Source organism: Lemur catta, chromosome 1, assembly GCF_020740605.2.
Source record: "Lemur catta isolate mLemCat1 chromosome 1, mLemCat1.pri, whole genome shotgun sequence".
Taxonomy (NCBI): Eukaryota; Metazoa; Chordata; class Mammalia; order Primates; family Lemuridae; genus Lemur; species Lemur catta.
Window position 1 is genome coordinate 186,057,150 of NC_059128.1, and position 17,219 is coordinate 186,074,368.

General features: G+C 39.5%; 1 protein-coding gene across 1 annotated transcript in view; it reads left to right on the forward strand.

Moving 5' to 3' along the window:
• The first annotated feature begins 210 nt into the window (after positions 1-210).
• Positions 211-17,219, forward strand: part of LOC123630206 (TCDD inducible poly(ADP-ribose) polymerase) — a 32,734-nt gene continuing 15,725 nt past the window's right edge. The window contains exons 1-2 of the mRNA XM_045539529.1: positions 211-518; positions 3,657-4,615. Of these exons, the coding sequence (XP_045395485.1) occupies positions 3,696-4,615 (920 nt within the window). The 5' untranslated portion in view covers positions 211-518; positions 3,657-3,695. The remainder of the gene's footprint in view (positions 519-3,656; positions 4,616-17,219) is intronic.

The window sequence follows — 17,219 nt, forward strand, 5'->3', positions numbered from 1 at the left end:
ACCCTCCATCTGTCCGACGCAGCGCGCGCTTCCCTTTCTCACAGCCGCGCGCTCCCAGACGCGCGTAGACGCGGACCCTCGGGGACCGGCCGGCCGCGAAAGGACACGCCCCCTCGCGGGAGCGCACGGCCACCGCACGCACGCCCCTTGCACCTCCCCGAGAGCGAGCGCGCACGCGCGCAAAGAAGGCGGGGCTCCTTCCCGGCACCCACTGAGCGTCCGGCCTCCTCACCCCACCCCACCCCCTGGCGCCCAGGCTCCGCCTCCGCGACGGGCCCGTAGGGAGGAGGCGACCGGAAGCCACTTAAAGCAGAGCTCGAGGTGACAGGCGAGCGAGCTCGACGCGGAGCGCTGTTGAGGCTTTCTGCGCTCGCGGCTGCCGAATGGCCCGTGCGCGGCTAGCCGCGTCGCCGGCCTGCGACCCCTAGACGCCAGCGCCCTCCTTCGGCGCCGAGCCCCGGCACGGACGCTGCCCGCAACGCGGCTCTCGTGGTCCGGTCTCTCAGGCTCTGGTTCAGGTAAACGGCTCCGAGTGGGCGCTGAGGGGCCGAGGGACCCTAGCCGGGATGGCGGGAGCCGGCCTCGCGGCGCCGGCCCCGCGCCGGGAGTGCGCCGGGCTCTTGCGGGTCAGGGCGATTGATTTTTAGACTGCCGTTTTGTACCAAATTCATCCGGATCCCATCAATAGAAAGAGGGAATTAGTGTACACCCCTTAGTCACTGAGAGCCTCCGGCAGGTGTATAAGTCAGACCAAGACGCCGAAGGACTTAGTTGGGGTCGCTGGCGCCCGCCCCTCCCTCTTCGGCAGGGCGGGGGCATGTCCGCGCGGCCTCCCCCCGGGCAGACCCCGGGCGCTCCTGGGGCGCCGAGCGGCCCTTCACGGACCCGGGAGGAGGGCAGGGCGGTTGCGGGAGACTTCCGGCCGGCCCCGCGTTCCGGGCTGCAGCCGAGAAGTTTGCAGGCTGTTTTCACATTAACTTTGAGGGCGTACAAGTCTTCGCCTTCCTCCCGGCCGCCGCGAGGCGCGCCTGCCGCCTTTCCCCGGCGCTTCGCGGCTCAGTTCTGCGAGCCTCCGAGACCCGCCGGACGCTCCTGAGGAGGTGAAGAAGAAATGCAGAGCCGCGACTGGGAAGCCGGGGTCGTTAGTCAGGAGAAGGCCGGAGCGTGGGTTTGAGGGGCGCCCGGCGCCCGCGGAGGGGGCAGGGATGCCCGGGAACACTCGGAATTGTCCGGCCGGGCGGCGCCTCGGCCGCTCTTGGCCAAGTTGGCGCGGCCCGGGGTTCGGAGCTGCGGAAGCCGCCGCGGCCGGCAGGAGGCGTCACTCGGACCCGGGTCGGCGCCCGGGTGTCGCGCGGTGTGTGGAGCGGGCGGTTTCCTTGGAATGTGCAATTGTCCGGGAGTGTCGGAGATCCCTGGAGTCCCTCGGTGAGCGATCTCTCGGGGGCTTGCCTGCAGCCAGGGACCGGAGGAAGTGTCCTTCCAATCTTTATTTTTCTGTTATGCAAACTAATTGGGGAAGTAGGTTCTAGTGGCTTAGCCACTTCTCGAGTTCTCTACTTCCTCCCAGTTTTGTTTCCGAGTTTGATGAAAGGCAATAATAGGAAAAGTTGCACGCGCTCGTGTGTATGTACACACATGTATAAATAAAATTGGTTTAGTGTCTGTTTTGCCTTGATAAGGGGTGATAGGAGTGGTTGGTGTGTATGTGCGTAGGGGAAGGCATAGGCCGGTTTGGTGTGGTGGAGAGGGAATACCACAATCTGTGCCAATTCTGCCTTGAGGCAATAGCACTGAATGATGAATAATAACGCCTGGCTTGGCTGCTTTCCACTTGATTTATGTCTTATGTCGGGTCCCTCCTTCTTCGTGAAGCTTTCCCTAACAATGCCAGCTCAAACTGAACTCTGCTTTTTCTACCTTTTCCTTCTGTGCTTACATACACTAACGCTTTGCTATATACTATGCTTTGTATTTTATTTTTCTGAGTGATTACTGTGCACTTTTTACAGATCGATTTATGATTTTCTCCAGTTGTATCTTTAATGTTAATTTTTGGAGAGGCACTTAGTTTTATCTATTTTTGTTGACTTTGACCCATAAACAACAAAGAACTAAGCGTTTAATATGTGCCTTCAGTCATTCAGCCAACAAAATATTTGTGGAACACCTGCAGTATGCATTGTGCTAGGCACTGTACTTGGCATCTAGGATGCATACTTGATTAAATCATGGCCTCTTGCTTCAGGGATCTCTTGGTGTGTTGGACAAGAGAAAAAAGGGTTAATTGCTTATTACTGTCCCTTTCTCACCTGGCACAATCTGAGTAAATATTTTTTAGTTTCAATTTTTTTCAAGGGGTCTGATTCTTGAAAGAAAGCACTTTTTTTTAAATCTCTTTCAGTATTTCATTAGGAATCTGACATTGGGAATGTGTTTTATATTCTTGTGTTAGTTTTCTATATATGCCTTCATTTGCCTCTTTAAAAATGCATATATATAACTTTTGAAGACAGGGACTTAGAGGCCCTTTCTGTGTTATGAAGTTGTGTTTGGTTTCTAACACAGTGTGCAGTGGTTGCTGCTGATGTGGCTTCTGTTGCTAAACACACCCAGCCTGGTGTTCCGTCGGTAGTGGTAATGCTTCTGGGGATTTCAAAAGTAGACCCTTGACATTCTTCAGGAATATGTTAGAACTTTCTGAATATAGGCATGATTAATAGGCTTCTCCTAGCTTTCTCCCATATAATATTTCAATTGAGAGGTCCTGTTTCCTGTGTACATTTTTACACCCCAAATTCACTCACTATTTACCTTTGAAGTTTAACCTTCGTTTTTTTTTTTTTTTTTTTTTTTTTGAGACAAGGTAGAGTGAGTGCCATGGCATCAGCCTAGCTCACAGCAACCTCAAACTCCTGGGTTTAAGCGATCCTACTGCCTCAGCCTCCCAAGTAGCTGGGACTACAGGCATGCGCCATCATGCCCAGCTAATTTTTTTTTTCTCTATATATTTTTTTTAGTTGTCCAGCTAATTTCTTTCTATTTTTTTTTTTAGTAGAGACGGGGTCTCGCTCTTGCTCAGGCTGGTCTCAAGCTGCTGACCTCGAGCGATCCACCTGCTTCGGCCTCCCAGAGTGCTAGGATTACAGGCGTGAGGCACTGCGCCCAGCCTAACCTTTGTTGAACTTTTTTTCCCCACAAAGAAACTTAAGTTTTTGCCAACTCATGAGACAGGTGGTACATAAACAACTATGAAGAGAACCACAAAGCTAAGTAGAGATGTGGCTTCCCTGCTGTTATCATCTAGACACAGTTATTTCTACCTCCCATCTCCTACCCTACTCTAGCCTTAGTAAAAATTCATACCTCAGCAAAATTACAGACTCATATGTTAGGTCCACAAATAAGTGCCAAAGGCCTATTGAAAGACTGTTTCTCTCTTCTACTTTTACCTGCTGTAGGCTTTTGGATAGCCTTGGTTACTTTGGAGCTTTGATTTCTCAATAAAATTTAAAATTGACCTGGAAAGGCTAAATATAGTATAAGAGGAAATGATTTCAGGGCCTCTATCACAGACCAAAACAAAACATTTTTAATGAATGAATGTGATCCAGTTGTTGTCAGTGTGTAAATGATCATCTTCCTTCCTTTCCTGGTAGGATTTTTAGACTGAGGAACAATTGGAGCTAATCCACATCATGGAAATGGAAACCACAGAATCTGAGCCAGACTGTGTAGTGCAGCCTCCCTCTCCTCCTGATGACTTTTCATGCCAAATGAGACTTTCTGAGAAGATCACCCCATTGAAGACTTGTTTTAAGAAAAAGCAGGATCAGAAAAGGTTGGGAACTGGAACCCTGAGGTCTTTGAGGCCAATATTAAATACTTTACTAGAGTCTGGCTCACTTGATGGGGTTTTTGGATCTAGGAACCAGAGTGCAGATGAGAACAGCTTACATGAACCTATGGTGAAAAAAACCCTGGAAATGAATACATCATGCCCACCAGCAGAAAACAATATGTCTGTCCTGATTCCTGATGGAACAAATGTCGGGGACCAGATACCAGAAGCCCATCCTTCCACTGATGCTCCAGAGCAAGTGGTTCCAATCCAGGATCACAGCTTTTCACCAGAAACCATCAGTGGGACAGTGGCAGATTCTACACCAGGGCACTTCCAGACTGACCTTTTGCACCCGGTTTCAGGTGATGTTCCTACTAGTCCTGACTGCATAGACAAAGTCATGGATTATGTTCCAGGGGTTTTCCAAGATAACAGTTTTACAATCCAGTACATTTTGGACACCAGTGATAAGTTGAGTACTGAGCTTTTCCAGGACAAAAGTGAGGAGGCTTCCCTTGACCTCGTGTTTGAGCTGGTGAACCAGCTACAGTACCACACTCACCAAGAAAACGGAATTGAAATCTGCATGGACTTTCTGCAAGGCACTTGTATTTATGGCAGGGATTGTTTGAAGCACCACACAGTCTTGCCATATCATTGGCAGATCAAAAGGACAACTACTCAAAAGTGGCAGAGTATATCCAATGATTCTCAGGAGCACTTGGAAAGATTTTACTGTAACCCAGAAAATGATAGAATGAGAATGAAGTATGGGTATGTATTTATAACAATTTATAAAACTTTTTAAATGCTGTAGAGAAGGTAAAGAAGCTAAAAGCTTAGTGTGGAGTAGTTTCTTACAGTAGTAATAGGTTTTATTCTTTTTTCCACTGTTATTCTTTGGGCTTTACGCTATCCTGATTTTTCATGGTGGTTGAATGCAGGCTATTTACCCAACCAAACAATGAAGGTTTTATGATTTGAACAATTCATATGTCACTCTGTTCAATATGAGTGTCACTGAGAAGTTGCATATACATTGAATATTGTGAATCAAATATTATTTTAGTCACACAGGAGAGCTTTTTAAAAGAAAGTCCGTGGTGAATCTTATTATAAATAATGAATACCTAATTTGTCTAAATTTAAAGTTCTGCATATTGAGTAGCTGCTATTTTTTAAAAGAAAGTAATGTTGCTGGGAGATTTTTGTGGCCCTTTTCATTTTAAATAGTTTAAACACTTTTTTTGTGAGTGATTCACAAGTTCCTGCCATACTTCTCAATCTTTTATTAGTTTCCTTGAAGCTTTTTACTATTAAGTTTATCTTATAGATAAATAGTTGCACAATTCAGAGTATTTTTTAAACCTGGGAGAATTTTAACAATGAGTGAAGGGAGGATTTATGTAAATGGATATGTTTATTCACAAAAAAACTATCCTTTTGATATGCAAAATATATGTAATTCAGTTCTCTTAGTATGGATGTCTATAAGCAATATTTACTGACAGAGAACTGACATTTCCACATCCTAATTCTTCTTTAATTGAACTTTAAAATGAAAATGATAGTTGCCACGTGTAAAGTTGCTAGTGCAAAAATGGATATATAGTAAGCATCAATCTCTATAATTCTCCTATAACGAAGGAGGAGTTAAAATGTGTGGTGTTAATAGCTATTTATGTATGACAAAGAGTGAGGATTAAAATTACATGGAAGAGAAGAGCCCTTCTTTCCTTGCTACCTGACTTGGGAGACCATGAAGGCAACCTGACAGCTTCACAGATAATGAATGGCCTGGCATAGTATTGAGAGATATGGCCTATATATGAGGGAAAATGCAGACTGTGCCAACTCAGAAAAACTTCCTTGAGAGTCATCTTTGTTCATAGATGGTTTACACTACCCAGATGTCTGGAGAGTCAGCAAATGGTGGCTATAAACCAATTTTAAGTTGTTTTATTCTGTTAGTCTTGATGTTGGCCTTCTATACTCTGATTAGTGCCAGACCATTGTTGGCATTACAGAAACCTGATCTTTTTTTTTTTTTTTTTTAAACTTCTCTTGCTCCCTTTTAGTGTTGGGTAAGTGGTTTTCTTCCAGTATTTCAGTATTTCAGTTGTAGTATATAGGTCCATGTGTCTTTTTAACACCTTAATTATCATCAGACTAGAACTTTTTTTTTTGTTTTTTGAGACAAGAGTCTTGCTCTCTTGCCCAGGCTAGAGTGCTGTGACATCAGCCTAGCTCACAGCAACCTCAAACTCCTGGGCTCAAGCGATCCTTCTGCCTCAGCCTCCTGAGCAGCTGGGATTACAGGCATGCGCCACCATGCCCAGCTAACTTTTTCTATATATTTTTAGTTGTCTGGCTAATTTCTTTGTATTTTTAGTAGAGATGGGGTCTCACTCTTGCTCAGGCTGGTCTTGAACTCCTGACCTCTGAGTTATCCTCCCACCTCGGCCTCCCAGAGTGCTAGGATTACAGGCGTGAGCCACCAGCCTGGCTGAGACTAGAACTTTGCATATAGTGTTTCAAAGGGGAAGTGTGGAACATGAAGAGAAACAATATAAAGCCTAAGTTCAAGGGTATTACATAGGGAACCCCCTGGGATAAAAGTAAGGCCATATCAAGAGTGTAGTTTTCCTGGCTATAAATGTATTATCTTGATAATATAATGCATTCAAGATTCTACCTTGCTTGGGTAGCAAAACTTTTACAGTAAAACTGAGTACTTTTTTAAAACAGCCTTGGAAGAAAGAAAAATGTTTTATATTTTACTTTAAACATTTTCTTAATAAGGTATTGTCCAAAATCTCTTTTGCCCATGAGCTAGCAATTCTAATTGCTATGTCAAGGGTAATTAATTTTATATACTCTCAAAGCCACTCTAATCCTTCCAACTCCAGATTGCAAAACTCTGCAGAACAGTGGCCTTCCACTTCACTATGAAGCAAATTTCCAGTCTGCTGAGTACTTCAGCATCTTGGTACATTAAGTTTCTATCTGTTTGAATTGGTCAGGAAGAAACTAGCAGGATTATTGTTCAACACATTACATTCTGTTACTATGAGCAAGGAAAAATAGTCATTTTGATCCTGGAAAATCCAAGAACTCTTATGTCAGCAGCATATGGGGTATTTTATCCTTTGGTAAGATTATTTTGCTGAAGAATAAACAGATAAAAGCTCATAAGCATACATTGTTGGATCAGTTATAAAGTAGTTGCAGTGGGTGTTTGATTTCCATATCAATTTTAATGAAGTAAACTAATGTTTACCTGACATTTGGGAGAGGAAAAGTATGAGTGAATTATTATTATAATTACTATTGCTTCCACTACATTGTTAGTGGTAATAAGTGGCCCTGCCCTGATAAAATAGCAAAAAGTATTAACTGTTAAATTACTAGTAAAGTGAACTTCTCTCAGGACTACAGGAAGAAATTTTGCAATATTGTAGATAGCTAAGTGTCACAAATTAGGCTCTTGGGAAGTTGACCTGTGGTCATTGCAACCTGGTTTTCCTTGTATTCCAAAGCGATGTTGTGTTTCCTGGCAACAAGATGCAGATAACGGCATGTTGAGCCTTGCTGAGAGATTCACAAACAAGCTGGAGCAGCCCAGGTTCACATGGTTACCACATTATTTGGCTAAAGCTATTAATCTCTGTGGGTCAGACTTGTAAAGCTGGTCTATCTGTTCAGATTGCATATAACCAGGAAGTGTGTGTTCAGCTGTGTATATGTCCAAGTTAGACCTGGCAGTCTTTGGATTGAGGAATAATGAATAGTGAATGACAGTTGTTTATCGCAGTGTTTTCATTAGTTTATATGATTTGGTAAATCATTATATTCCATACCCATAACGTCTTCATTGTGTGCAACTTGGAAAAAGTTCATAGTTCTAGGTCCGTAGGAGAGACAAAAGCATAGTTTCAAACTGTGCAGATAACAATTCTTTATTTTGCTTTGCAAGTGTATTGGATTTACCATTTAAATCTAAATTAGAGGTGTAGTGTTCATTTTGTTCTCAGGAATGGAATTGGAAAGGAAGTTGAGCTAGATAAGTTCACAGGTCCTTTCCAACTTTTTAGTTATGATGCTTAGACCCTAAAAACATTTAAAAATTATTTCAATAATAAATGCTTACTTGGTTCATTGTAATGAAATTATGATATAATCCTACTTTGCTTTCTCATTCTGCTTTTGTACATCTATAAATGTTTATTGCCATCATTGACTGTATACGAGTTGTGTGTATGAACTCTCCAGATACAGATACTGAGGCTTCTTTTCTGTACATGAAATGGGCCTTGGAGAATTTCCAAATTCCAAATATGCAGTTGAGAAAACAACATTGAATGTTGTGTTTTCGATTAAGAAAACACAGTCTCTAACATTAGGCACTCATCCTTAGTAGATAATGATATTTGATAGCAGAACTAAGCAGTTTTAAAAGAGCCTCGCTCACTGTGTGGAATACTGTTGTGGATAATTGAAATTATGGAGGCTGTGCATATCTCTTTTTAGCATCCACGATCACCATTGGTTTCCCATTACATTCATTTTAAAGTGTGCCAGAATAGTATTCTAGTTATTGCCACCCATCAAGAAAGGACACTCTGCAAACCTTATTTTAGAAGTTACTACAGATGAAAATATGACTAATGATTATTTCTAATTCTGAATGTATCGAAAGAGGGTGGAGTTGAAAAAGAAAGTTCCAAACCCTGAATCTATGGTTAATTTTTTCCAGAGGACAGTGTTCTTTCCTCTTTTGGAATTAATCCTTATTGATAAAAGAGGGAGTTTTACTTGCTTAAGGTTGAAGCCTAAAGTATTGTCATAGTCTTAGTTGCTGAGTGATTTTGATTGCCAATTGCTGTAAGAAGTCTTTTTTTAAATTTGTCCAAGGGATAATACTATTAGATGACTTAACAGAAACTCTTGTGTAAGAAGGCAAGGAGAAGTGCATATTCATGATAATAAAAAGCATATAGTGTTATATTCTATATGACTTGCAGAGTGAATTATCTTAACTAGAACAAGCTGCTGACTGAACTCTACTGGAATAGTTAAATTAGCCAAGTTAACTCTGGCCTGCACAGCTGTGATGATGTATGAACTAACTCATTATGTGTTATTGATAACACTGGAGAGAGGAGAACAGCTGAAACTTACTATGCCTTGTGACTGTTTGGTATTTCTTGAATATACACAGCTGGATGAGTTTGAATTTATTTTAAAAATTCCTGTCTAAGAGAAAGAGAGAGCTCCATAAGCAAGAACTGTGTTTGAAGTGACTTTTAAAATGTGTGCCTTGTGCTTTAGGATAAAGCAATCCAATGAATTATTTTTTTTGGTACTTCTTTATGCTGCCATTTACATATGAAATAAAACTAATTGGCTTCCATCTATACTAATCCAGAGAAGTTACTGTATCTGTGTAGAGCTGTCATGGGAATCAGTGGCAATCATTCATTTATTCTCTTTCTGGGTTTTTATCAATAAGCAGAATAGACTTTTTGAAGCATCTGTCACCTGGCTTCAGGTTGGGGTCAGTCTTTTCCTGTTATATTTACGGTAATGAAAATAAACCTTGCCAAAAAGCACAGATTTATCACTATTTAATTAGATAGTTGGAGGAAATAGCTTATAAGGTTATCTGGCAATCCCTGAAACTAATTGCATTATACATTATGTCTTTTTATTGTTGAATTGAAAACAAAACTCTTTTTATTATAAATAAGAAAAAGAGAAGAAATGCAGGTTGAGTATTATCCAAAGTGTTTTTAGGACTAGAAGTATTTCAGATTTCAAGTTTTTTTTCAGATTTTGGAATATTTGAATTACACCAGTCAAACCTCCAAAATCCAAAATCTGAAATGCTCTAAAGAGCATTTCCTTTGAGCATCACCTTGGTGCTCAAAAAAGTTTTGGATTTTGGAGCATCTTGGGTTTTCGGATTAGTGATGCTCAACCTATAGTCATAACTCCATTCAGCATTTAAAACTTCTGCACATAATGGGCATGCAAAAAAATGCTGCTTTTGACAGGATAACTCTGCTGTGTCCCTGTAAATCTATTTCCTATTTTTGTGCTAGAATTTTTAGATTCTAGTTTTATAGTCTTCCATAAAGCAAAGGTAAATTTCATAAATTCTTTTGTGTATTTTTAATATGGTCAGTGATTCTCAGTTTTATTCTGGGTTTGGGGGCTATTTCTAAAGGGTAATGTAGTATGTAGACCATTCAAGCATTGACTACTCAAGGAATGCTACTAAAATCCAGACTTTTGAGATTATGACTGTTTTCCTATGGCCTTTTTTATTTCTTATCTCCCGATTTGATGATGATTCTGGATTGCATTTAAATGAGGACCTCAGGTCCTCTTAACCTTGGTCAACAACCTTTAATAATTACCATTCTCCCATTTGTGAGTTGTGGTTACCTTTTTGTGGAAGGAAACCCAAGTACATGTGTATATCATTTTTGCAAAGGAAAAAACAAATACATTTTGTATTGCAAGGTGATTATTCTGGCACAACTTTCTATAAGGCTGATTCAAATTGAACACTAAGTGAAAGACACTGTAAAAGTAGTAGAGTTTCTCTTTTATAAGTCTGGGAGTCTTAAGATAATGTGAGTGTGAATGATTTTGTGTCTTTGAAAGACACCAGAGTGCTGAAGGTTGAGCCATTTTCTGTTGCATTCTGGGTTTAAAATTGTTATGTACTAGGCTGAGATCTTGGGTTGAGCTCTACTTTGTAGTACCATAACCACAAACTGTACAAAGAAGTAAAGTACTTCTGAAGTTCACCATTTCTAGGAGCAAACAAGCCATATTTTAGATGTGAAGGAATTTCTTCAGCAAAACTAAGTATTGCTTATTTTTATATTTATAGATTATTCATGGCTGTGCTTTCTAGAGACCAGGAATTACACTGCACACAAACTCACCCCTATTTAAAATTTCTCCCTGCAAGTGTTAAAACTAATATAGCCCAGTTTGACACATGAACTAAAAGCCTCAAATTATTAATATAGATAATTTCTTGTTAATCAGGGAATTTGAAATTACAAGTGGTAGGTTCTGAAATACATTTTGAAATTTTTGAAAATTAAGGATTTTATGTAAATTCCACTTACTCAACTTGGTGTCTTTTTTTTTTTTTTTTTTTGAGACGGAGTGTCGCTTTGTTCCCCAGACTAGAGTGAGTGCCGTGGCGTCAGCCCAGCTCACAGCAACCTCAAACTCCTGGGCTTAAGCGATCCTACTGCCTCAACCTTCCAAGTAGCTGGGACTACAGGCATGCGCCACCGTGCCCGGCTAATTTTCTCTATATATATTTTAGTTGGCCAGATAATTTCTTTCTATTTTTAGTAGAGACGGGGTCTCACTCTTGCTCAGGCTGGTCTCGAACTCCTGACCTCGAACGATCCACCTGCCTCGGCCTCCCAGAGTGCTAGGACTACAGGCGTGAGCCACTGCGCCCGGCCTCAACTTGGTGTCTTGTAACGATTTATATTCAGTCTGTGCAAAACAGTATTGTAAACTTGATGTAAATATAACCAATTCTGATCAGGAACTCAAATTTTAGAAGTTGATATTAATAAACTTTTAACTGTCATGTATTAAACTTCCAATTTTCCTCGCTGACCTACCCAGTTACTGTTGCTAAGACAAGCATTAAAAGAGTGTTAACTAAGCATTCCTATTTGCCGTTTCCACACAACAAAATGTGTCTGTCTCCTTGATCTTTCTCTGTGGTGTTTACTTACTGGTAACACCCACTTGACCAGTAAAGAACCTTTACATGGTCATCACAATGAAAGTATAAGCACTTCCAAGAGTGAGCATACTAGAGTGACTGTTCCCTTTCACGTTCTACAGAAACCAGTGGTATATGTACCACAAAAAATTGTGTAAGGAATGTATTAGAATCTCCCATGACTAAGTTGTCTGAGAAAGAGTTCAGTAAATTTGTATTCTTTATGCAAATAGAAGTCCTGTTTTGGTTCTGTTGCTTCTGAGCATAAGGAAGGATTTGTGAATAGCCTTATGTTGAAACATAGCACTTCTCGTAGTGATTGGAAAATGTTTAATTTAGGCTACACTTACAGGAATTTCTATTACATTAGCTTTTTTCTTTTTGGATTAATTAATGGTTTCTTAAACTCTCCCTTCTCACTTGATGTATAGCCACAGAGTTTGGGGGACCTTCTTTGGTCTAAATTTTTACCAGCACTGAATAGTCAGTGAAAAATGGCATGGGTTGGGGCCCAAGGGTGAACTTTGCTTTCAGTAGTGCATTGCTTTCAGAATATTGCCTACACCCTGTGATCTTCACAGTTCCTGCAGCTGATCAGGGCGTAGAGAGGGCAAATGGCACAAAATATTCTAAATAATTTCCTGCTGTGGTTGGTCCTTGGTTTTTGACTGTCACCTGGCTTAGCTCTTTCATTTCCAGGCATTTAGAGAGTAAAAATAAGCACAAGAGAAATAACTAGGTTTGCCTTCCAGGGTTTAATTACTCATCCTAATGAAAGAAAGACATCTTTGAATCTGGATAGAATATGTGAAACAGGAGGAAATTTGCTTGCTTGCTTTTTGACATTTGGATTATCCTAATGCTGCCAGACAGCAGAAGCATTGTGTAAAGTGTTAATTTATTTGTTACTAAAAAATAATTTAGACTGTCTTAACTAAATGATAAAATTGAATCTATCAGATTCAATTATGGCTTTGTAGAATCCATCTCCCCCAGAAAAAGTTACTGATTTAAGACTGTTGATAGATTTTGTGATCATAGTTTACAAAATTTTAAACAATAAAAAACTTTTAATATCTTTTCTGTAGAAAATCTTTTTTCCAGAAATTTGTTTAAAGAACTATCAGGTTGATCAATTCCCTATGTAGTTTGTATGCATTCAAATCTCTAGTCTGCTTGAAAGCTGCTTACTCATCTCTGGGTTCTTAGCACCAAATACATCATAAGCCATCAACGAGTATGTTTCTAATTCTTTTATTGATTAGTTAGATTATCTGGACTAATTGGGGGAAAGCCAAGGCTAAATAAAAGAAAATGCTGAATAAAAACCTTTTTAAGGGAGTCATTTGTAATTTAAAAATCTGAACAGCAATGAAGCTAATAGATTATATCTTACTAGGGATTATTAGAGAGTATTTTTATGATAAGTATTTATAATTAATATTTCATTTGTGTACAGATGAGTCCTGAATTGTTTGAGGTTATTTGAAAGCAACTTATTTTTAAGTAATTTTAGGTTTTACATATATGTATTGACGTTATGTAGAAAAGTTTTATGAACAAATTTATTTTATCCCTCTTTAAACGCTGCCAAGTTTATATCCAAAAAAATGAATTAACCAGTATTTGTGCCTTGACTACATGACAGACATTTTTTATTGTCTACTTTGAGGTAAGATAGAAACCTTAGTTTTAAAAATATTTCACTCAACAGAGGGGATATTTACTCATCTTCATAAAAATCAGTAATTGGATAATTTAAGGCAATATATAAGGCATGCTACACAATTTTTAAAAACTAGTCTGTGCTTTCTATCTCAGCTGTTCTCCTAAAAATTAAGTTTCAATTCCTTATCAGGCTGTCCGTGATTGAGAAGTATGTCTCACTTATAGTTACCTTCTGTGAGTCTCAGGACATGTGACTGAACTTGGATCAAAGTTAAGGCCGTGTGACATTTTTGGTACCTTCAGCGTGCAAAATTTATCCCCATGCCTCCATAAATAGATAACAGTGAGATCTTCTGATCTCATAAGTGTAGTTTTTATTTATGAAAGATTTTAGACTTATCCACATCTTACTAGGAAGTTTTATTGTGTTTTTTGCTTTGATCTATAGTGTGTAATAAAAAACAAAAAATGTCAGCATAACAGTATTTTAGTAGATTGTTTTCCTTAAGTGAATATTATAATTTGCTTTTAGTGGTTGCATTGGGGCAGGGAACTTCAATGTATGGTATTATTTATTAGGGGTTTAGCAAACATGTAGATGTATTCAAATGGCCATGTCTTAGTATCAAAGCTTTTTGAGAATAAGCTGTGGTATGTATGGGTTTGTTTAGTTCCCCCAAAACTTTTGGAGAATATACAATTAAAAAAGCTTAAAAATGGTATCTTTTCATTTAGACAACTTACCTGCCACCCTTTCCTCTCCTATCTCTTATTCTCTTTGTCATTTCACCATGTTCAGCTGTAGAATGACTTTAAGACCACAGATTAAGATGTCTAATAATTTGTAACTCAGACATGGGGTTTGCCACACAGATAAACATGATTCCAGACAGCATCTCTCTAACTTGCTGCCTTCTCAGAAATTCACCTTTTTCCAAGCTGTTTTAGGAGAGACCAAAGGAGGAGCACGCACAGAATTTTCCCTGGTGATCACTTTTGAAAGAGTTGATTCCAAGAAATGCATTGTGTCTTAAAATGGGGAACATTTTTACCTACCCAAAACTCTTTTGAAGTATTTGGAACCATTAGATACATCTGTGATCCAAGTTTTATATTGATAGTTTTACAGAGTGATCTAAGCCTCAGTAATCCTGCCTTGATTAGGTCAGGATCTCTTTAGAGGTGGGCAAATTTAATTTAGAGTCAACATTTGGTTCTTAGTCTTTGCATAACTACTGAGCACCATATGTATAATAATGTAAACTCTCACTTTTGATTTGTGGGTATATCCTTGTGTATAGCTACTTCTGGATACAAAGCGAAAAATCAGTTGTTACCATGACCGATGTCATAGTGTAGAAATTAAGTGCAGCATTTTAACTTCTGGTGGATATTAAAAGATGTTGCTTTGATTGTAAGCATTTATAGATAAGGTTTATTGCTTCCCCCAACAGTTCTATGCTATTTATTTGAGGCAGTGTTAGCACAAATCTTAATTAGGAACAGAATAAATGGCAGTTACTGTGCTACTAAAGCAGAAAGTTACTAGTATATAGTTCTCTGAAGTTTAATAACTACACTACTTTCACAAAATAATGTTGGTGTTGTGTATGCCATGGCTTTGATTCTCATCACCTTGTAACATATTCGAAGGGTTATAAGCTGTCAGATACTCAGCATTGCTAAATGAGTTCCTGGAAACATCAAAGCCAGGTATCAAAAGCCAGCTATATTTTGTGTGCCTGTGAAATTTCTTTAGCAGCAGCAAACATATCCCATCTGTCATGCCTGTCTCAAGCCAGTAGCAGAAGAGCCTAAATACTCTCTCAGATGCATTTAATCTTTATCCTTCTATCATTATGACCATCACTTTGGGAGTTATTTTCACTTTACATCATAATAATAAAATAAGAGAGCCTACTAATTATGTGTGGTTTGTCTAGCCAGTTAGGGTTGGTGTTAAACGTCACAGGTTTATCCTTGCAGAAACCAGTTAACTCTTAAAGGCAGAAAGCCAGGGTTCCAAAGTATATTTGATCTGGTTAAAACTGTACAGAGTAGGGTTCAGAAAACTTGAATTGACTTTGCTAAAGTCTGAGTTTATATTTTATTTACATCCTCTTCCCACTTAAAGATGTTCCACCTCTTATAATTTCTTTCTCTTTAATGGCACCATGATCCAATCACCTAGATCAAAAACATGGGACATATCCTGCACTCTTTCTACTTTATTCGGATCCATACGTAATCATCCTTCATACAATTAGATTCTAACTCTTAAATACCTCTCAAATCATCCCTAATTTGCTTCCTTAGTCCTCTGTCATCATTTGTGTTGTGCAGTTCTAATAGCTGTAGATGGTTAATCATAGAATAATAAATATTGATAAATATGCTAATAAATATTTAGCAAATGAATGCTTGTCTCTACCTCTCCCCTACCTTTCCCCACCCTCCTCTGCCCAAAATAAATAAGTAAATTATTCTTCTATACAAGTACTATTGAAGTGACTTTTGTAGAGGCAAGTCTGGACCTTGTTGAAAATCTACTGGTGATTCCTATTGCCCTACTGCAGAGTCAAGTCCTAACCTCTTAACCCAGCATACAAAGCACTTTATTATCTGGCCCCAGCCAGCCTATCCAGTCCAGTCTTATCCCTTATCATCTCTCGTAGGCACATACACCCTGACTTCCCACATGAACCGCATGTGCTTCTTGCACACTCTCCTCGTGCCTTGCTTGTTTAGCTTCTACACATGCAGTCAGTCTGCATGTGGTGTCTTGCCTCCCGTTGTCTGCCTGGTGACTGACTGGACTTGGCTCACATTTTATCCGCTCTGGGACACCTCCCTTGACCACTTTTCCTGACACCTTTCCCAGCAGAGGTAGGCCATCTGCTTCTGAGTTGTTCCCAGACCACCTTTGTGCCACATTTCACACTGCCACAAGGTTTACTGCCCGCACTAGATTGGTTCTCTGTGGCATTTTGTCTTTTTCATATTCTTATCCCCAAAGCAGAGCCCAATAGTTAATCAGTGTGCCTACTTAAGATTACTTTTTCTTTTTTTTGTCACATTTCCTTCTTGGTTTCAAACCTTTTATAGTAGAGAAATTGCCTAAAATGGTTGTACTCTTTACTAAGCTCCCAAATACCTAAACTGAAAAGCTATTTATCTGAGAAAGAAGTCATGTTCTTACTAATTTCTATTTCATTTAGCATCTGTTTCTATATTAGTTTTGGTTTTCATTCCAGCTCTGTTTATTGCTCATGCCGTAGTTCTTTTTTACTTTCTTTTTAGTATCTGAAATACACTAAGATACTAGTAAGTTTATAATATAGAGGAAATGATGTGTAGGGCATATTTTCTGACTTAGTGTGGGTGTTGGTGCTCTATGCATTGCTAATATGTGTCAGAAAATGTGGGCTTAATTGGTATGTATAGATACTTGTTAAGAAGAGAACCATTGTTATAAAACATCTAAATTATGAGAATGGGTATCCTTTTCAGAATTTTAAATTAGTTTTGTATCTGGATTCTTACACTGGTATGTGTGGTGTTGTGTTTGTTGGCAAAACATGTGAAGCAGAATTGTTAATATTTCAGCAGTTAAAGTTCATTCTTCCTTTTATAACAAAAATCAGCAACCTGCTCACAAGTTTTTTATTTTTCTGGCTCATGATAAGGTTATATCTTAGATAACACAATACTGACGGATCTAGCCATTTGATATGTTTAGCAAAATATAAATCCTGAAACAGTGACTACCTCTCATACTTCTTTCTGGCCATCCCTCACTAGGGATGCCCTTAGGCCAGATAGGATTCTCATCCACAAGGATTATAGTACTCTACTTTTACAAAGACACTCCCTCCCCCAAAGTCCCACGTCTCTTAGCACTGTCTCTCTTGCTCAGTTTTCACACATCTAGTATTTACT